Below are 22,127 nucleotides of genomic sequence, written 5' to 3' on the forward strand. Positions count from 1 at the left end.
CAGTGGGGAGCCCGACTGCGATCCCCATAAAGATCATCCGGGGAGCTCTGTGAAAGGTGACTGTGGCAACCCTTCTGTTGGGATCTTCTTCTTTGTCAGCTACATCATCATCTCCTTTCTGGTAGTGGTGAACATGTACATTGCTGTGATTTTGGAGAACTTCAGTGTCGCTACTGAGGAAAGTGCTGAACCCTTGAGCGAGGATGACTTTGAGATGTTCTATGAAGTCTGGGAGAAATTTGATCCCGATGCAACACAATTCATAGAGTTCAGTAAACTATCGGATTTTGCAGCTTCATTAGATCCACCTCTTCTCATCGCAAAACCAAACAAAGTGCAGCTCATTGCGATGGATCTGCCCATGGTGAGTGGTGACAGGATTCACTGCCTTGACATCCTGTTTGCTTTCACAAAGCGTGTTTTGGGGGAAAGTGGAGAGATGGATGCCCTCAGAATACAGATGGAAGATCGGTTTATGGCAGCCAATCCTTCTAAAGTCTCCTATGAACCAATTACAACCACACTGAAACGGAAGCAGGAGGAGGTGTCTGCTGTCATCATTCAGCGTGCTTACAGACGCCATCTTTTAAGGCAAAAATTCAAAAAAGTGTCATGTATATTTAGTCAGGATAAAGGTAAAGAGGAGGACGATCTGCCCATGAAAGAAGATATGATTATGGATAAACTAAATGAGAACTCCACTCCAGAAAAAACAGACATGACCCCATCCACAACCTCCCCACCTTCTTATGACAGTGTAACAAAGCCAGATAAGGATAAATATGAAAAAGACAAATCAGAAAAAGAAGACAAAGGTAAAGACAGCAAGGAAAGTAAAAAGTAACACAGAATGATGTTTGTGATAAACTGTTTACAGCCTGAAAAAAGTATGTATTTGTGTCAACAGGACTCCTGTAGGAGGTACATGCCAAACTGTCAGTTTTTACATATATAGATATATATATAATTACATATATATATATATAAGGTCAGTGCCTATAACAAGACAGTGACCCCTCGTCATCAAACTGCAACTCTGTAAAACAGGGTAACATCTTGAGAGGAGGTTGTTGTTTTTAGTACCAGCTGACAGTGCTGAAGAGATGATAAAATGGCCAATCAGATGGTAGGGACCAGTCAAAAAAAAAAAGGGTGCAAACCTATGAGTCTCTGTGTTTAACATGAAACACACAGTACAAAAATTGTATCCACTGTTAGCATTTCAGCAGTCACATTTGCCATATTTTTACAAAAATCAGTGTTGGTGAACTTATCATTTTTTAATTCACAGGTTGTTTACTATTATATGTGACTATTTTTGTAAATGGGTTTTATGTTGGGGAAGGGGGTATGAGGACCAGGTGTTCTACTCTCGGATTCTCTATAATGTACAGACTGAAGTGATTTGCATGAAGGCATGCTGCACTTGTAGTTCATGCATGGAAAAACATGACGTCGCACAAAGCAGCAGTCTGACTACTTCCATGTTTCAGGGTGGCTCTATATTTTGAGGTGCTTAATAACAGTATCCATCTAGTATCTCATCCAGACAAATCTTAATGTGCCTGTAAAGTCCCATAGAGTCTACAATAATAGAACAGATGTTTTATTTTTTCATAAGTCATTTAACTGTAGTTGAACAAACTCTGCGTAAAAATTTTTCCAAGGGACGTGAGTCCACTTTTAAGCATTCTTGTGCGAAAAACCGCCTACCTGACCTTGGGAAATTGTGTTTACCAAAAACCTGCAAAACTTAAGAATTATAAAGTTGTTCTGCTTCACCCTGCAGTATCGTTTAGCCATCTCCTGCTCTCAGCAAGGTTGACATTGTATGTGTTGATTAAAAAAGTACCATCTATGTAAATAGTTATTTTATCCCGTGGTGCATGTTTGAGCAAACAAATAATGACGTGCACAATATTTATTGCATCAAATATGTACCACAAGTAAGTGTAATTTGCAAGCTCTCAACAGCTAAGATGAAGTATTCTGTACCATTATAGATAGTTTGGAAGCTATCACTGATGCATGTTTATCTTGCCTTTGCTGCTGTAATTCTACTCCTTCCACTGTTAAGAGTCTAATATGGGAAGCCATATCTCAGTGGTTAAGTGAAATAAATTGTTCAATCGGTCATCATTCTTTCACAACATCAAGCAATAGTTTGCAGCTATTTAAGAGCTTCTTGCTTTGCATTCTGAAATTTTAAGTGACTACTGTACGGTGTATAGTCAGACTGTACAGGATATGTTGCAAACTGCTTAATCTGTTGAAAAATACATGGATAGAATTTTCTAAGAAAATATAAATATTGTAAAAAATACCATTTTATTTTATTTTTCAGCGTTTTGTACATAAAATAAGAAATGAGAATTATCTTCAGGTTGATGTTACTGTCACTTTTGTTACTTTCTATCCATAGCACTTTTTAATTCAAGAACTTCACAAAATAAGAAACAAAGGAAAGAATGGGGTAGCTTTAGGTTTCTGCTTTTTTATTAGTACTGTATTTTTGCACACATTTTAATGTGAAATAAGTTTCAAACTGAGTCCAAAATGCACTTGCTTCCAAATAGATATAACTTGTAATTGAAATGTGGTGGGGAAGATTTGTTTAAAATTCTAGCACTGCCTGCATCAGAAGTCTCAAGGTAGTCTTTTTATTCATGAAATCTTTACCAGTGTTTGTTTACATAGACTATTCTTATTCTTGTTGATTCATGCTGCACTAGAACTGTTCTAAATATAATATGGGATCCACAATGCTTTTTTTTCCACAGGAATTAAATAGCAAACTTGTATAATTGATCACATCAGGACATTTTGTGTTTCTTACACAAGCAAAAATTCGATGTTGACTCCTCCTTTTACAAAAATATTGACTTGTGTGTCGGTGAACTGCATGCAGGAAAATGCTATTACCATAAAGAACAGTAAACCACATTACAGTTGAGCCAAAAGAATAAAGACTTCATTTTTTATTGTATTTAATGGTTCTTTGTTTTTTTTTTTTCACTACAAACTATTGGCTATCAAGAGATGCTATGAAAATAAAACGTGAATATAAAAAGTGTTAGAAATAATAAGTAGTGATTAGAATTTATTATAATAGATGTGCAAAAATAAAAAATAATCAAAGCTGTATGCTTTCGGAAAGATGTTTAATATGATTTGCACTTACACTTTTGATGTTAGTACTGTTTAGGATCCTAGTAGGATAATGTTTGTGTGCTCGTGATGCTTAAATCCCTTTTTCATATAATTTATTCTAAGACAATTAGAAACACAGATGTTAACTCTCTAGTTGTCAAGGCTGAAAAGCAGTATGTATCATTTCAACAATACATTTGACATGAAGAATTATCTTAGTGCTATAAAGAAAAAATTATTTACCTCATAATTTTTAAAGTGTAATTTATTATTTTATGTTAAGACATGAGAGTCAAAGTTTTAGGCAGCAGTCATATTTGAGTGGTATTTAAAAAAAAGAAGTTTTCCCTGTTGTGAATTTAGAGTCATGTCATGAAGGTAGGATACACCGAACAAATTAAAAGCACAAACTCTAATAATCATCATAGATGTGCAGATCAGATACTCTGTAGAGTGATGTGGAAGTGCGAGCTTTGGGTGTGGACCGCAGCAGAAACAGCTCCAAATGGAGCAGTGGGATGGTGGGTGCCCTTCATCTCTTCCCTCCGCAGTCTTCTGCTAGTGATGGTCTGTGGAGATTGTTTACTCTACAAATGAGTGTTGCTACATTAGTGTAGCGAGCTCTTAGGCTGCAGCATTGCAATTAGATTCTTACCTCAGCCTGCGCAGTAACAGTTGTCAGGATAAGGTGCAAGATAGGGAGAGAGGAGAGAATCTGAAATTCTGTAATTTCCGGACAAGTTTCCTCAGTTTGGTTGGTTTTGTGGAAAAACAAAGAAAACAACAACAACAACAAAACAACAACAACAAAAAAGCAGGTACATAAATAATATACGCGTATGAATTAAACCATTCTGAAAATAACCACTATGCGTCCGGCAGGGCTTTGTGCTTTACAGAAGACTAGTACAAAGGAAAAAAATTAATCAGATGCCTCAAACCTGACAAACAGCTGTCCCCCTCTCTTTTGCTAACACACGTGTAGATGTGCTGGACACACCCGTGTCCCATCACACACCGGCGCTGCCCGCCTGTGTCCCCCCAGCGCCCCCCGCGCGGGCAGCGCGCGCACCCGTGAGGCGGCTCCGGCCCCGCCGGCCCCGGCACGGAACCTCCCCCCGGTCCGCACCGCCCCTCCGCCCCCGGGCCAGGCACAGCGCCGCCCCCCCCGGGCCGGGCACAGCACCGCCCCTCCGGTCCGGGCACAGCACCGCCTCCCGGCCGGGAGTGCCCCGCCCTCCGCTGGAGCAGCGGGCGCGGCGCGCATGGAGCGGGGGGCAGCGGGCAGGTAGGGAGCGCCCGCTCCATCCCGGCGGCCATCGGGGGTCTCGGGGACCCGCCCGCGCCTGCAGGTGAGGGGGGAGCGGGGGAGACGCGGCTGATTCCCGGCGACATCGCGAGCTCCGGGCGGGAGGCGGGGGCCGAGCGGCTGCCCGGACAGGGGGGAGCGGTCCTGGAGAGCCGCCCGGGGTCACCACTCCCTGGGGTCACCTCGGCCCGGGGCTGGGGAAGCGCCGCTTGGCCGCGCTCCCCGCTGGGGATGGAGGGCTGGGGCCGGGCATCCCCGCTACTCGCGGCTGCCAGCGGAGGACCGGCTGACGAAGCGGGGAGGCGGCGGGATGCGCTGGGATAGAGGCGGTTCAGGTAAGCGCAGGGGTTGTCTCCAAGCGCAGAGGCGGCAGTGGAGCCTGGGAACCCGCTGCCGGCCCGGGAGCGGCGGTTCTGGCTGAGGGGAAGAGAAAACCCCACGGGCGCCTGGGTTTGTAAGTCATAGAGAGAGTGATAGTCGCTAAATCGGAAAGGCTGTGCAGGGGCAGTGGCTGACCCAGGCCAGTAGAGCTCAATAATAGTCGGGTTGCTACAGGCTGATAAACGCTCAGTTTCCCATGTTCTTTCACACATACCAGTGAATTATACACACCCACCATATATTGTAGCGTTCTGAATGAGGATGCGTTTTACGGGGGGAAGATTTGTTAACAAAAGTCCACCACGGAAGATTTCACATCCCCGTTTGTTTTGTCAGCGTGCAAACTGGAGAATGGATTTTTTTTACATTGTAAAGAGGCTTGTAAATGTCAGTGTATTTACCCTGGGAAGTGGCAAAGTAAATAAAGACCCACGGGCAAAGATGCTGGAGTGACATACCACAGGATGACTCCAGAATCACTTCTGTGCTGTTTAGTCTTGTCAGAGGAAAGCAAGCCAAAGTAGTCTCTAAAATACAGCTTTTTAAAATTTTTAAAATTAAGAAAGGTCTACCTTTACTGTATGCCTATTCTTATCTGTAGTTATTGTTTTAATACGTTATTTTTGTGTTTATTGTTTGAACGATAGTTCATGCTAGCCCAGCAATAACCCTTACTGATTGAGTGCAAGACACTAAAAACTTCATCATAATTTATTTTAGAGAATGCAATTAAGAGCAGCAAAACCAGATAACTTGGAGAGATAGTTTGTGACTAAGCATCCTTTATTTTAAAATGTTCTTGGAGGTTTTTTCTTTGGCTTTTATCATTAAATGAATAGAACTTTCTTTAGTATGTGGTGTAAGTTTGGTTGAACCCTGAGAAATCTATTAGTAGTGTGAATTAGGTAGTTTCAGATTTCTGGAGTAAAAAGCACTTGAATGTAGACTAGCTTGTTCACTCTGTGGGGACCCTTACTTGTGTAATAGTCTGAGAAGGGTTTGCAGCATGCAGTGTTACCTTGCTGTGATTTTACCTTTGTGATAGGTCTTGTGCCTTACTTTCTAGATTTTGGATTCTGTCAGGTTGTTCTAATAACAGTTGGAAATTATTTCCTTGCTTTGTGATTGCGTAGCAGCAGCTGTGGGGTGAGTGAGCAATAAGCAATGGCAGGAGGTTGTACAGCACATATCCACTATTGTGAATTGTTATACTTTGGAAACAAATGGCCTTGTAGAGAGGCTACAGAGCGGCACACAGCTTAGTTTGGTATTGTCACACCGACAGCACAGCTTGGCTTTACCAAAGACAGATGTTAATGTGTAATGTAATAGTAATGGCCAGTCTTCGCTAACGAAGAACTGGGGAAGGTCTTTACACCTTCCAGCCTGCGCATTGGATTTTTTAGGTGAGACACAGTGTGCGCGGAACTGAGCCCACCCTTTAATCCTAAGGTTCATCTGCCGGGGCCAAGCGAGCTTGGACGGTGGCAGCGAGGTCCTCAGGACGTAGATGGATTGCCTTACAGGGCTAAGGAGCTCCATCTGCCCGGGGAGTGTCCTGACCCGGAATCGAACCTGGGTCTCAGCGTTGACAGTGCCACGCTTTAACCACTTGACCACAGCACAGATGTGCTACATCAGTCTGTTTGTTCAAAGTGGAGAGAGAGTGAATGGAACTGAACTGTCATTTGGTTTACTTCCTGTAGGGGGAATCTTCTACAGGTGGTTGATGTTGACTGATTGTTGTGGTTTAGCCGCAGCTGCCAACTAAATGCTGCACAGCTGCTCCCTCAGTCCCCACCAGTGGGGAAAGAGAATCAGAAGGGTAAAAGTGAGAAGACTTGTGAATTGAAGTGAAGATGGTTAAATAGCTAAAGCAAAAGTGGTGCGCATGGACAAAGCCAAACAAGGCATTTATCCACCACTTCCCATGCTGTGTGGGAGGTTTTCGGTCATCCCCAGGACAGCAGGGCTCCACCACGGGGAACGGTGACTTGGGAAGACAAAAGCAGTCACTCCAAACATGTCCTCCTTCCCCCAGCTTTATATGCTGAGCATGACACCATATGGTGTGGGATATCCCTGTGGTCAGTTGGGATCAGCTGTCTCAGCCGTGTCCCCTCCCAGCTCCTTGTGCACTCCAAGCCTCCTCCCTGGTGGGGCAGTGTGAGGAGCAGCAAAGGCCTTGACTCCATGTGAGCCTAGCTCAGCAGTAACAGAAACATCTCTGAATTACCAGCACTATCTTCAGCACAAATCCAAAACACGGCACCACAATACTAGCTACTGTGAAAAAAATTAATTCCCTCCCAACCCAAACCAGCACACTAATTTAGAGTAGCAGTCAGCCAGAGGACAAGGTTTGGATGTCTCTGGCAGCAAAGACATCTGCCTAATGTGTATATGAATCTGAAAAATGCAGAGCATACATGTCACTGAAAAATGGATTCATCAAATAGATGCAATGTTAAGTGAAGGACTGATATATGCAGATGATCTAGAAGATTAAATGTTTTCCTATGTGTTTTACTATTTCTAGTATACATTGTTGTGCTATATTAGTTACTTTCTTGCCCCACAACCTGTTTAAAGAAACTTACGTTTTTGCTAATTCTAAAAACTTTTCAAATGAATAATTCCATGTTATTTTGCATGTAACAATTTACCTTGAAAAGTATTTCACACTTAACTGTTTCACTTTGTTGTAAATTGCTTGATTCCTCGAACCCAATTTAAGTACTTCTGCAGGCCATAATAAAGATGCAGGTATTGCTGCCCCGCTCCCCATCATCCTGTTTACTGGGTGGCTTTGATAGGTAAAACACCCCCAAAACCTGTTGCATTTCCTATTTCCTAAGTGAGTACCTTCTCCATTAGCAGTGCCTTCCATTGCTCTGAATATTCTTAGTTATTTGATGATTTCTCCAAGCATTTTGCAAGACCTGAGCAGTTCTGTGCCACGATGCACAGGCCAGGTCAAAAAGGAGAGTGGGCATGGCCAGATTGGAGGCAGCAGCCCTTATCTGCACTCCAGGGAGGGGGATGAAATGAAGCTAATCCAAACTAATTGGTTTCAGTGATAATACATTCTGTATAGTGTACTGTCTGATAAGCAAGTGTTGTTAGAACAGATGAAAAGGTATTTATTTAAGAACAGATAAAAAAGAATGTATTTTCTAATTAATGTTTCTGAAGAGCAATCTGGAACCATGAACCAGTCTGAAGATAAGACTTGTAGCTAGTTTACAAGGATTCTTTTTAAACTAGTTTGCCATAATCTGATAATTAAGGAGTTTTAATGTTAAAAGGAAAAGGTATTTTAAAAATATATGTTGAGCCTGCTTTGCCATGTAAAAACAGTTTTGCAGGTATTATTCTGCAGAACTGTTTTCTCCAGCGTGTTTCCCAACTTCATTGTTGTGTTATGAATTTGCATATATGACCTAGAGGTCACATCATTTCAGTGCAGTACTTACCATGCAGTGTTCTTGAGACATTTTGTATCATACACATATTTGACAGGAAAATAAATCTAGTGCCTTGATAAGATTATAATGGGGTGCTGAAAGGGGTGTGTTTGATCGTATGAATTCCATGTTATTACATGGATCCTTTGATCAGCCGGTTGGGTTTTTTAAATTCACACTTCAGGGAACTGTTTGTGTTCAAGTGGGAATTGCGTGACTCAGGGTTTGACACTGATTTTTCACTTCGCTTTGAAGTGCCAACAGCCTTCTCAAAAGGCTTACTCTGTTTCAGTAATCAAGCACTAATTTTTGTTACCCGGTCAGAGCACAGGTACAACCTTGAAATATTGTTTTAAACAATTGCATTAGGAGTCTTGCTTTATATAGTTTGTCCTATGCAATCTTATTTTTTTTGTTTATGTGTATGCTTCTCACCAGGTGCATTAGTCTTTTGTTTGTCTCTTCTACCTTTTTCAGAGAGATCTGTTTGCTCAGTCCACCTACGCATAGCACAGTAATGTAAATCAATAGTGTACACTTTGTACCAAGTATATCTGGAAAAGACATATATGCAAGGTTGGTATTTTTGCACTGGATGTAGTAGATCTAAAAACACAAATGTACTTAGCCTTGTTTTCTATAAATAGTATATACATATGATCAGGTTTTAGTGAAAATTTGCAAAAAATTTGTGGAAGGAGGGTTTGGAAGTAAGATTTGAGGAAGCATTTTGTTGTCGGGTTGAAAATACTCAAGTGTGTTTTACACAAAGCCCTGGACTACTGGTCATTTCACAGATTTGTTTCTGCTACAGCCTTGCTATGTCATGACTGGCTTCTTTTGCAGTTCCCATGGCAACAAGGATTTTTGAGCTGCAAAGCAGGATGCTGGTTTGAGGGGGGATGAATTTTCTTTATTACAGAAAAAATATTGATCCATGAAAGCTGATCAGGTACTCTACTGTCCCCCTTCACGTCCCTCCCCTTAATCATCTGTGTTTTCCCTGTAAGCTTACACCTAAGTGGGAATTCCTATTTGACAAGAATACAGTTACCTGCTCTAATTTTTAACATAGGATGAGAGATGGTGGAAAAAATGTCAAGGCTTACTGCTGTGGTAGCATAGAAAAACCTGTCCTCTGCCAGGTGCAGTCTTGGCAAACAGGAGACCACTGTATAAAGGTAGAAATTTGTATGTTGATGTATTTATGAACATTGCATATGCATATAAAAAGCAATGACAATTAAAGTTATTCAAGATTTGCATTGGCTTCTGCTAATGTTTAGTTTGGCTTGGACTTGTTTCTAAGATGAATTTATAAAATATTTACTTATTAAAGGGATTTATACATTTTTACTAAAAAATCTCAAAATACTGCTCCAGATTCACGAACTAAAATTTATTAACAGTGGCAGTAGTCTTGTGTTTTTTTCTGTGGCTATCCCTCACCATCTCAGATGACTATATGGGTGGTTTGGGATGTATCCTGAGCCAAACAGTTACTCTATCAAGGCTTATCCTATAACTCTGCTTAGGGCTTGGGCCATTTTTTCTAAGTTAGGTAGGTTTTCTTTGTTATTGTTTTTGCTTTTGAGCACTTGTTCCAAAATAAGAAACCGATTGTTCAGATTTGTCAGGTTCCCTCCATACCCCCACAGTTCAGTTTGGATTATTTTGTTTTGTAACTGGTAAAAAAGAAAATGGGAATGATGCAGTGGCTAAAACAAACAGCATGGGTAAACTAGATAATTTTACGTTGTAAAAGTCTCTGAATAGTACATCTAAGAAATTTATCCTTGTGATGTGGGAAAGACAATTTAGAGATGCATTAAAAATAAATTTGAAACGTGAAGGCCAGTGGCCTGCTGGTCTTTATGTGATTTGGGCTGGGAGACCTCTGTCTCCCCTTGCCACCATCACCACTGAAATGCAGGATTGCAATGGAATCATGAAAAGGATAAAACACCACTTTGATCTCTGCAACTGAAGCTACTCATTCAAAGACAAGCAGTTCTGCTGGACAAATATTGTACAGGAGTAGGGCAACATAGTATAACTTCATCCAAATACCCATTTGTAAAAGACTTTTCACTAGTGCTGTCACCTGTGGATGTCATAGTGTAACAAAATAACCTGAGAGAGTTATACATGAGAGGGAAATTGAGCTAGACCCACGGCTTGAATACTCTAAATGCATGTCAGTTTTTTCAAGTGAAAATTGAAGTTCTGAAATGACTAATTTTAACTTTTTCTTCCAACTGACTTCCACCAAAGTCAATTAATGCTAATATTGAAAAAAAAAAGCTTACAGGCTGCAGTAGTATATAATTCGGAATGCTCTATGTGATTCTGGGACATCCATATGTTTGGGATATTAGGAAAATCAATGAAAACTGGACTTTTGAACATGGGTCTGAAAAGATTTATGGTGACTGACAGCATCTGGCAGAGTATTGCATTATCTCCTGCCCTGCCTCCCAACACAACCTCAACCCATTTGTAAGAGCTTGAAGGCTTATTTTGGCATTTGATTTTCTGGCTTTGCTTGTAATACCAGACAGTGCAGTTTTTCCCTGAATAATTTGTCCAGTGCCCCCTGAGAATTCAAGAGAACAGATAGTTGCTACCTTGGGTTTCATGCTTGAGAAATGTGCAAAGTTTAGGGGAAGGGATCCCTTAAATGCAATTAAAGAATAAGAAGAACTGAATTGCAATGTCAGATATTTTCTGTTGCTTGTGGAGAGGATGTGGGGCTAGTGATTGTGCGTGAAGCTGGATGAATGGATCACACAGCCAGCTTCTGCATCTCTGTTGAGATGCATTAGGAGGAGTGACAATGTGATGACATAATCACTGACCCCAGATTGTTCTCGGCTATAAATCCTCTGGTTGCAGTCTCCGCTGTTTCTCTGCATGTGCTGTTCACGTTTAAGGGCTTTTCAGATCATCTCCAGCACCATCTGCTGCATAATGGAAAGAAAACAATTGTGCTGTGTAAGGAGCCAGCTGACTCCCTGAGTGGGGGTTTGCAAAATATATCTCATCTCGAAGAACTTGTCTGCTTGTTCTCACTGACACCCTGTGCACTGGTCACTAGGCTGCCATGATGGATGCAAAACAGAACAAAGTAGTAACTCATTTACAGGGACATTCGCCCTTTTGAGCAGGTCAGATACTGTTCGTGTCTTCTCATGCTCATGTACAAGAAATACCGCACATCCTAATGTCTCTCTAATTACAAGAAGAGAAACACAGTCTGTATGTGAAGCATCTTGTCAGGGTGGATATATTGGTAACACTTGTCCTGCACGGAGATAATGTGAGGAGATAAGCAACAGGACTTCTTAACTGCAAATATTCACTAGGTGTCAGTGCGTGATTGCATCAAACTGATGTTCTCGTTGAGAAGTTCTTTGCCTGCCTTATGAATAGGGATTTTAAAGAAGATTCCTACTTTGGTTTTCAGAATGCAGTGTGGGTTAAATTTAAGAATAGCTAATGATTACAAGTAATTATTTCAATCTTTTTTTTAGAAGCAGTCTGATAAAAATTCTGATTTAAAAAAAATTATCAAGATGTTTTGTGATTAATGAAGATAATTTGAAGACTTAGAATAGTCCCTGAATTGATCACGATTAGGGTTTCTTGTCAGTATCTGGTATATTACTGATCAAACACTCTACTCCTACATCACATCACACCAGGATGCTGATCCTGGGTGTGACTAAATGTATCACAGTGGTACACTATCTGTAAAATTAACTCATTCACTTAATTATTTGCAAAACTGTTGTTTTCCTTAAGGGATGTTGAAGATCGAGTTTGTAAATGTCAGTAACAGAGGAGGAGATCCCTATGAATCTAGCTATAATTGCCTGGTTTTCTCTTGCCATACCATGTCCGTAGAATGAAATATCATGTTTATTAGAATATCTTGAATTGCTTGCATCTCAGCATTAGATATTTAAAAATATTTTTGAACAGTTTTACGTCTGTATTTAGTCTAGTTTTAGTAATAAATCATTAGGGAAACTCACCTTTTCAGTTTATATAGAGTGATCAGCATTCTTTAGAAATTTAAATTGTTGCAAAATGGATTTTTTTTATATTGCATATGAAAGTATTTGGTGTGAACTGCACATCAATAGTAGCAAAAGGAGTAGTTTAGTTGATAAATGCAAATACTTGTAATGGCTTTCCTGTATATTCCAGTTTGTATTGAACTTCTCCTATTAAATTTTAATCCATAGCATTTAATGAATGCTAAAAGCATTTACATGATACCCTTTTATACTTAATCTGTTTACAAGTGAGGCCTTTTTTAGAACTATTCCGTGTTACCCTAAGGTAAGTGCTGATAGTTGTGCAAATAGATCAAAGAAGTTAGTTTGGTTACAAAGACAAGTTTTCGGAGTGGTGCTGTGCACCATACATATTCAATATGTAGCAGAAATATTGCTGGGATTGTCTGATGGCCAACCTTCAGTATTTTCTCTGTTGTAGCTCCATAAGAGTACCATCTTTGGTGCCATCTTTGTTTGATCTTACCACTTACCTGACAGATGGAAACCATCTAACCATCAGACAAAAGCGTATTTCTTCCATCCCAATGTCCCTCCAGTTAAATTTAAATGCTGCATCTCTCTTCATGGGGCACAACTACTGGACTGGTCAGATTTTCAGACAAATTTTGATTGAGCTTGTATAAGAAGATCCGTAAGAGATATAGTAGGAAGACCATAGAGACTGCACCTCTCCCTTACAGACATACTGAATATAAACACACGTAACAAGTTTGAAATAAAGGGGAGCTCGAATGACTTCTCATAACATGTCTTTGATTTTGTGTCTCTGAACACTGAACAAAAGCCCATTCTTAAGCTTCAATTGCTCGTTAACTTCATCAAAAATTATTACCTATTCACGATCATGCAAAATATAGCAGACTCTGTTACTGTCTTAAAGATTGTTCCTAACCTAAGGCTTAACAATTTATGTGTAAGAAGTGCTGGCTTTTGTTTTTCATGACAAGTTGGGGATTCTTCCAGGACCTCTCTTCAGAAGCTGATCTGTCTGAAAAGAGATCTCTCTGTCTAATGACAAATTTTTTGTCTTACCTTGTTTGACCTGTCTTGAGAAAGCTGTTTAAAATGGTGGTTTCTTTCTACTGTCCTGCTTTTCATTGCCAACCCTGAAGCTTTGTTGTTATCGCTCCTTTGAAGCTCATGATTCTGCTGAGCAGTTTCTTGCAGGCCTGCAGCTGCAGTGAAGGTGATTAAAAAGGCATTTGCAACTCAGGAAATCCATTTGATGGCTCTGCAGCTGCAACTTTTAAAGTAATGCCTACTGTGTTTTTAACATAGCCAGTAGAGCTTGAGTCTCTGCAAAATATGCAAAGAGAAATTCAGTCATCTTGCATTTTACTGGGATTTTCTCCTTGCTGAAATGGACATACCAGCACGGCAGGATGTCTGAATTTCTGAGCTTTAGAGTATTGACAGCTGTGTGCACTTGGAATCCAAAACTCTGATCCCTTTTCTATGGGTGAACTCTTAACGTAATAGGATTTTTCTCTTCTACCAATGATAGACATGTACCTGTTTAGTGTAGCTGAGAGCAGTTCCTAAGGAAGTGAGAGACTTGGTTACTGTTTTTTCCTCAACCTTAAAGTGAGATCTCTCAGAAATGTACCATAATTGACAAGCTACGAAATAATTTTGGGAAGATAGTGCTAAGCATAGGTCTGCCCATTTTTTTTTTTTTTTTCCTTTTAGTTGATACTGGATGAAATCAAGCATAAGAGTCTAATATTGGGCCATTCAGTTGTATGGAGGGATAGCTGGGCTTTGTTGTTCACAAGATTGATTTGGAAATAGGGATTAGATTCTTGTTCCCTCCCAAGTGAGTATTCTCTTCTAGAACACTTTTACAAATCTGTATGTGAAGACACAGGTCTATTTTTGCAGAACACTGCTTGCTTTGGTGCAGCTCAAGTTCATGTCACTTGAGGAATGAGTACATTTTAATTTAGCAGCAAAACTACGTATATTTTGAATTCCACTTAGCTATGATGGAGCAAAAAGGTAAATAAAGACCTTTCTTGTTACATGGAGCAACAAGGCAAATCAGGCACGCTCTGAATTTCTGAAAAGACAGCTGATCTTTCATATAACTTCTTTTTTATCCCCTCTTTTTTTTTTTTTTTTTTTTTACCAGATTTGTTGCTTCCAAGCTTTATAATTGTTTACTATTCAAGAGCTTAACTTAATGCTGTACCGATCATCTCTTGTGATTACAGATCAGGGCCTCTGTGATGCCCAACTTCTTACATTTGTTACAAGTACAATGGCGTATTTTACCTTAAAGAGCCAATTCTGCTATTTTAAAAATACACTCTAGAAAAAGCCATAAATGTGCTGTGGAACAGATGCAAGAATGACCCCAAGGAAGTAGCTGTATTGAAAGGCTGGTGAGTACTGATTAGTCACATATCCTTATGCACTGGACATGATTTCCTTGGATGCTCTATTTCCCTGTTTGTTTTGATGAGCTGTGCATTAGCAGCACTGGGGAAAAACAGTGAGTACTATCAATAGCAAGAGGCTTTCTTAAAACTGTGCATGGGAGGAACTCCTTCAGTGATTTCTGGAACTAGATTTTGCAGAAGTGTATTTAAAAATGTAGTACTTGTATTGGTAGAAATGTAAAAAATCAGAACTTAGGTTATGAAAAAAAAATGTTTTATATTTGTATAGTGTACTTGAGGACCTGGTTCACCATTTGGTACCTCTTTTTGATCACTAGTTGGCATATGGACCCATGTGGCGTATAGCACAAAATCCAAAATCTAAGAAGGGTCAGAAGAAGGGTGACTTTTAGATATTAGTATAGTCTTGTGACCTCTCTGGTAATTTGTGGACTGATTGTGGCAGTCCCCCCCTATTAACTGTGCCTGAATAAAAGGCTGCTTTTAAGTGAACATGACCAGTAGGTGAGGCAGAGGACAGGGTAGCTATGGAGTCGTGCATGAAGCTGGGCTGGATGGAGGGAGCAAAAAGTTATAGGGAAAAAACAAATTAAGAGGATTAGGACACTGTGCATATGGTTGGAGTCAGGATGGTATCATGCAGGGCAAAATTTATCTAAATATAGTTGATTTTTAATTTTATTCTTGAAAAAACTAGAGATACCTACACTAGCACCTTAAGTTTGGAGGAAATGTATTTAGGTATTATCCCTGTTCTTAATGTTTTCCCACCTTTCCTGTTTGAATTAGATGTTTGTAAGTAACTGTGGTACAGCTGCTTAGGCTCAGAATATTTGGCTTCATGCATTCGTGATTTTGTATGTTTTATTAAGCCTAAAGGTTTCATCAGGTTGGTGCATTAGTAAAGGAAGAGGAATATAAATAAAAGAAGAAACTCATCTAACTGGCAAAATAACCCTTATTAATCTTTCAGGTACTCAGCTGTAGTGACTAAGTAAAATCTCAAAAGGTGCCTGTCATAGCAGTGAGCAGTGGCATTGTTCCCTGACTTAGCTGTCAGTCTGTGTTCCTTTCAAAGGGGGTAATACCTCACCTTTTTTCTAACTGTGCTGTGCCACCACTGTGCTCCTCACTGGAGCAGATGTAGCTGAAAACCAGGAATTTTTATTTACAGCTAATAAAAACTGGGTTATTAAACTTTTTCAGATTTGCTTAATTTTGCCTTTCAGTCATGATGTGTAGATAATGGTTCAAGAGAAACTTGTTTTTGAAGTCAGATGTTTTGGGGTTTTGTACTGTTATTTGGTTATGAGAAGTCAATTCCTGATTTTGGGAAGAGCTTACCTGACTTAGTATGTAAATAAGCAAAATTGGAAATAATTTCCATGCTAGAAAACTGCTTTATAAGATAGTCACAGATGAATTAATGGAAATCCAGGTATATTCTTGTGCAGAAGTTCTTCGCTTACCTTTTATCTCTTTTTGTGTCATTAATTATACGACTTTTGCTTTGACTGAAGGCAGATGACTGTACTCTTTAGCTGATTGAAGGAATATAAATGGATCTTGGTACGTGGGCGGGAGTCTGAGAAACTTGAAATTTATGTAACTTGCATTTCTAAGAAGTTAAAATTAGTGTGCCTTGAATATGTTTTTGAGTTTTAGCCTTTGATTTGTTCTCACCTAGTACTATTTTCATGGAGGTTTCTGTGGTGTGGTTTTGTTTTGTTCTGGGGGTTTATTTATTTATTTGATTTTGTTTATTTTTACACAAGCTCTCTACATATATTTTAAGAGGGAAGGAAAATTTGGTTTGGTTTTACTTGGTTGTTTATCAATGAGTAAAGAAAAACTTATTATAACAGGTGCTGCAGTACTGTTGGTGTTAAAACTAAGGAAGAAATGCTGTTTGGCCTTCAGCAGTACAATAAGCAGTGTAGTCCTTCCCTCTCCTCCTATTAAGGAAACTTCCCAGTCTGACCATTCCCAGTCTGACCATTCCCAGTCTGACCATTCCCAGTCTGACCATTCCCAGTCTGACCATTCAAGCCACACTCCCAAGACCAGAGAGGTTCACTGCAGAGACCAAAGCCCCTTCACACCAGCAGCTCGAGTGACCCAACAGGTCCCCACTTGACACCCTGACACTCACAGTCAGACCAGTTTCCTTACCGGTTCACGTCGGGTTTCCCATGGCAGAGTTTCAGATGTCTCGTTCCATAAAGCAATTTATTCATGGTGCAGTAACACAGAAACAGCTCGAGCTGCTGCCTCCGAGGAGGGACCCTCAACAAAGGAACCCCTGGGCTTTTATATCCTCACAGTCCAGGTGAGTGCAAGCCTCTCTTCCTCCTGAGTCTTCTGCTCCTGCTCCGCTTTCTGTGTCCATCCATCCACCTTGCTGATGTCACCCAACTTCATCTCCTTTTTTATCCAAAATGTCAGCAGTTCCTGCCTCCTGCTGTGTCTCTGTGTCCATTCTCATGGTCTTTGTGCCCTTTGATGTCTCAAAGGTTGGCAGTTCAGGGCCTTTTGTCTTGGGCTCCCACCTGGGGCTCAGTCTGCATCTCAATCTGCAGCTGACAAGCCGAGCTACCTGGACCAGGTGTATTCCTCAACAGCCCCCAAGTCCCTGTGTAGTTTTTACAGCTCTTTGATAGTTAATTCCTCCTAATGTGACAGGAGGAATGTATTCAAGTGTCAGATCCACTGACCAGTATGATGTGCCTTTATAAAAAGGGCTTGGTTTCTACTGTTCTGAACTAGAACAGACTTGAGACACAGTAGAGTTCTCTCAGCTCTATAAAAGAGTAAAAATGTACGAGTGCTGTGGCTAAGTAATCCTACTCTTCTTTCCTGAAGCAGTTTTGTTTTTTAAACTATATGGTGATGTGTTTTCACTGTGCATTGCCCATAATTATCCACTGCCTTCTCCAGTCTGAACAGTCATCCCTTCAGGCTTCATTAATGCAGTCAGTAGGGCATTAAAGCTGGTATAGCTTGTTGTATGACTGTGGAGTTTTGGTTTTTTCAGAGACTTGTGGAAACTGAATCACACACATCCTGTTTGATAGCTTCTCACTGTTTAAAACTCAGACTACTGGAATTCTGCGTGCCTTGAGAGATTTATGAGACTGGTAGATGATGGCACTTGCTACCATTTGTGAGAAAGAAACATCAATTTTCCATTTGTTTTCAGTCACAAATCATAAGTAATTTCCTTGCAGTGGCAGCAGCTTCAATTAAGGAAACCTTGGCCTGTTTTTCATAATCAAACATCAGTGGGTTCCGGTTCTTTTGACTGTGCAGGATTTTTCTAGGAAGCTGAGTGCTAACCAGTAAGTCATACATTGTTCATTCATCACCCTTTTTTCTCTCTTGGTATTTACTCTGCTTGGGAACCATGCTGGCATGTTTCATAATGGCACTGGGTACTAAGTTGAAACATGGAATTGCCAGTGGCTGTGAAATTCCCATAGTCTTATTGCTGCTCTACCAGCCAGGTTTCTCCTTCTTGAAGTATTCGCACAGAGGTGTAGAATGCTGAGAAACAAGGTGTTACATGTCTCCATTTAGGAGATCCTAGTAGATCTAATGTGTGAAACATGACACCTTCCTGAACGTGAGTAAGGTTCCGAAGAGTGAAGGAGGTTCTTATTGCTTATTAAGTGAGAAATTTGTGTTGATGTCTAAACAACCATCTCTCAGAAGAGTGATTATGCTGTGGGAGACCTGACCTTTTCCATTAACAGGCCAGGTAGTAGCTCTTTTGCTCCTGAGACGAACAGGACCTGTTGCTTTTCATAGGCAAATACTTGATCCTGCAGTCAGTAGCCTGGGAAACAAACTTGTAACAATCTCAGAAATCTGCCTGTAATTTTCTCCAAATATCAAGCTCCACCCGTGTCTTCATGAAGCAGTATGTTAGAGCTGATCTCGCATTGGACAGAAGAGATCTACAGTAACTGGTTTCTAATGTATGATAAGCTATCACAAAGTTATATAACCTGAGGATAGCTTCTGGAATCCAGGGGCTGTGTGAGTGCCTGAGTGGAGATCAAGAGATATTAGTTACCAGGAATCAGAGTTCTTTGAGAGATACACACCTCCAAGGCCCTTTTGCCCCCAGCCATTGTTTCCCTTCTCTCCTATTTGCAAAGATTTGCATTTCAGAAGAAACTAAAATGGTGCTGAAGATGCTACCCAGTACCTTAACCAGAAGATTTATTCAGGAAGGTGGTGATCCTGTCACAGTACTGTCAGGGATTGCCAAAATCCTGACTCGTTCTTTGTAGAGTCAGAAAAAATGGAAGTAAATATTTGGATAGCAACAGACAGAATCACAGAAAGAAGGGAAGAAAGTTGTTGCAGGAACCTACTTCCTGGTGGAGTTTTCCTTTTGTTCCGTATAACAGGGATATAAATATAAATTTAAGAAAAAGAGTAAAAGAGAAATAGCCAAATACAAGCACAAAGAGTAAACCATTGAGTCACAGCAGGGACTGAGCACAAACCTGGATTCAAAAAGGAGCCAATTTCCTTTTTTCCGTCTCTGTGTATATGTGATTAATTAGTCCAATAATGGCACTTTGGAGCTGGAAAGCATTGCCGAGATTTAGCAGGTGCTGGCTCTGGAAAGGGACAATCAGGTCCAGGTGCTCTGCCGGGGAGCAGCCAGTGCAGCAGGTGGCTTGGAAAGGGCAGGTAAGACATAAGTGGAGGGCAGCCCAGCAGTGGGGAGCAGGTCAGGCCTGGGGATGGCTGCCAGGCTCTGTCTGGATCAGGTGGAGAGGCACGGCTGAGATCCTGCAGGAGCAGGCAGTTGGGTCAGGGGCTGCCTGGCTGGGCCCCAGCAAGGCTGCAGCAGGGGGAGCACAGTCGGGCAGGGCCAGGGGCGAGAGGCTGAACTTGAAGGCAGAGTCCTGGCACAGGGTGGGCAGGGGCTGCTGCTCCCTTCCTCTCTCAAAGCCACCTGCTGCGCTGTCTGTAGGTTGACCCTGTGCCCAGAGAGCCAAACCCCCACCCCCACAGGGCACCTCAGCACCCTGCAGTAGTTGCATTTAAAATGCATTTATCAAGTAAATGAGTTTACTTAATTTTTGATGTGCAAATTTGGGCAAGTTTCACAAGGACTCTCTGATGTTACCCAGAAGTCCAAGGAAGCTGGCATGGTTGGGTTATGGAGATTGCACAGACCCTACCGTTGGGGAGGCTCCTGTGTGCAGCCCTTGTGAAGTGCAGGGGAAGCACCAGCCCAGTTAATCAGTTTTTGTAGCAATGCCATTTGTGTTTTACTTTAGAAACAGAGTTTGTAGAGTTGCTTCATTCTGGGAGTGTTGAGCTGTTAGGGATTTGTTGTTAATAACCTCCTTTTTTTTCATAGTAGGTTTTGCAAGGCATTCTGATTTATTTTGTTTATACTGCCTCTGACTAGCTATTCTGATTGATAGTGCTTTGGGGATGAAATCAGTGTTGCACCTTGCATCTGTATTTAAAAGATGTTTATTAAGTCTAGTTATGACACTACAGTTCTGTATATCTGTGCATTTCCCTCAGCAGTCAGGCTGGTTGAGAGGTGAAGCCTTGATGCTCAACTCCAAATTTCTTTCTGCAGATCAGAAAGAAAATTTGCAGAAGTCTTGCAGCCAATTCTTTATCAGGGTAAAATGTCAGTTTAGGTTTTCCTCAGTGTTCCCTACAGTTCTTTCCCAATAAAGAAAACTGCATTGGTTGTCTGGATTTGAAACCTAATAGTTTGCTAGTGCTTGCAGGAATGGATTTCCCTTTTTCTAGGCATATAGAAAGAGGGTTTATGTTAAACTGAGGTAATTCGGTTAAAAAGGCACCTACTTTACTTGTTAAGACAGAATCTGAATGTTATGCACAGGATCTGCTGGCAGTTATAAGATGTGATAAGACTGACAGCTAATTTTTTCAGAAGCTAAATCAGCTATTACTTTGTACTGAAAGTATGCTAATTGGTATAGTCTTGTGTGGTTAAAGATCAATAATTCAGTGAAGAGAACAGATGCTCTTATTTAAAGGAATTCACAGTTAATTTTATTGGATAGCTATAGCTGAAGATTGAAATTTGTAAACATAAAGGTATTTGTCAGCTTCTGCTGCTTAACATTTTCCTTTCAAGGGGAAATCCTAGAATACAAATGCTTTGATGTAGCTAGGAAGACTCATGCTTGATTTTGATTTTTAAATGTAATTAAACTGTCATAAACTAAATGTGATGCTTTCAGCTGAGCTGATATCCAATTTATATAGATATGAAGAAAATAAAAATTCTCTGATCTTGGAAGTAATTTTTTTCAACTCGATTTAAGAGGCTACAAATAGATTAATAGTATGTTTGAGGCACATGAATTGAAAATTTTTCACCTAGTCATTTTTTTGCATTTGAATTCTTATTTAGGTAGAAAGTTTTGTGTGAATGAAATTCATGCACCACACTGAACTTTGTCTACTATATTATAAATACAGTAAAATCATTGCATGTGCACCAGTTATACAGGTAGACCTTTATATACCCAACACTTCAAGAAAAAGTATGTACTAATTATTCCCTTTCAGGTATTTTACAAATACTGCCTCAAACAGAAAGAAAACGTATTTAGTAGGAAATTCCTGGCATCTCTCTCTGAATTATTCTAATTTGCATTGAGATTTCAGATCCTTGTTTGTATAAAAGCACCACTGTTATTTTGATAATCACAAGCTTTCCTAAATACACAGCAGCACTCTTCACTGAAGATCTGGATAGCTGAGTCAGTCTCAAAGAATGTATACAGGCACTAACTGTGTTCCTACAGCTGTTTGCTTATTTTTTCCTTACAAAAAGGAGCTGAAAGGGAGAATTACTATTCAGTAGGGGAGCTGAAGGTTTATTAATAGAGAGACTTTTTTCTCTTCTTGTCATTAAATTTTGTCATTACCTTTCAGTACAGAGTGTCCTCACTGATTACTAAGTAGCTCATTAAAGCTGGTTTTTAGATGTGCTTTTTTGTTCTGTTTTCTTCTTGCTGTTTTCCCATTTTGCTAGCATGCAGATGGGGGTGGGGAGTGGGAAATAAGGGAGAGAGCATGTTCCAGAGGATGCCAGGATGACTTCAGTTATTGGATGACTGCTGTCTGATAGATGGAAAAAGGAGGAGTAAACCTTTCATTCTGCACTGACAGAGCTGAAACACAGAAACCCGATTTACAGGTAAGGGTGAAAAAAATTCCTGTTATGAATAGCTATTCTTGATCCTTGTCACAACGGTTTTCAGATATAAAAAATGCATGTGCAAGCATCTTGCTTGTTCCTCACAAATTACTGTGA

General features: G+C 40.4%; 2 protein-coding genes across 3 annotated transcripts in view; both read left to right on the plus strand.

Moving 5' to 3' along the window:
* Positions 1-2,986, plus strand: part of LOC114073727 (sodium channel protein type 2 subunit alpha) — a 78,235-nt gene extending 75,249 nt beyond the window's left edge. Inside the window, exon 28 of the mRNA XM_027911472.1 lies at positions 2-2,986. Within this exon, the coding sequence (XP_027767273.1) occupies positions 2-844 (843 nt within the window). The 3' untranslated portion in view covers positions 845-2,986. The remainder of the gene's footprint in view (position 1) is intronic.
* Positions 2,987-4,395: 1,409 nt separating this feature from the next.
* Positions 4,396-22,127, plus strand: part of CSRNP3 (cysteine and serine rich nuclear protein 3) — a 104,966-nt gene continuing 87,234 nt past the window's right edge. Inside the window, exon 1 of one of the 2 annotated variants that reach the window (XM_027911501.1) lies at positions 4,396-4,502. Coding sequence is in view for 1 of the 2 variants with exons in the window: in XM_027911500.1 (XP_027767301.1) it covers positions 21,942-22,010 (69 nt within the window). In the remaining variant the exon portion in view is untranslated. Of the gene's footprint in view, positions 4,503-21,900; positions 22,011-22,127 lie in introns of those variants that run through there. The other variant, XM_027911500.1, reaches the window with a different exon arrangement.

The sequence above is a fragment of the Empidonax traillii genome, unplaced genomic scaffold (genome assembly GCF_003031625.1).
Source record: "Empidonax traillii isolate 1590-97213 ecotype Southwest subspecies unplaced genomic scaffold, ASM303162v1 scaffold33:size3420811, whole genome shotgun sequence".
Classification (NCBI taxonomy): Eukaryota; Metazoa; Chordata; class Aves; order Passeriformes; family Tyrannidae; genus Empidonax; species Empidonax traillii.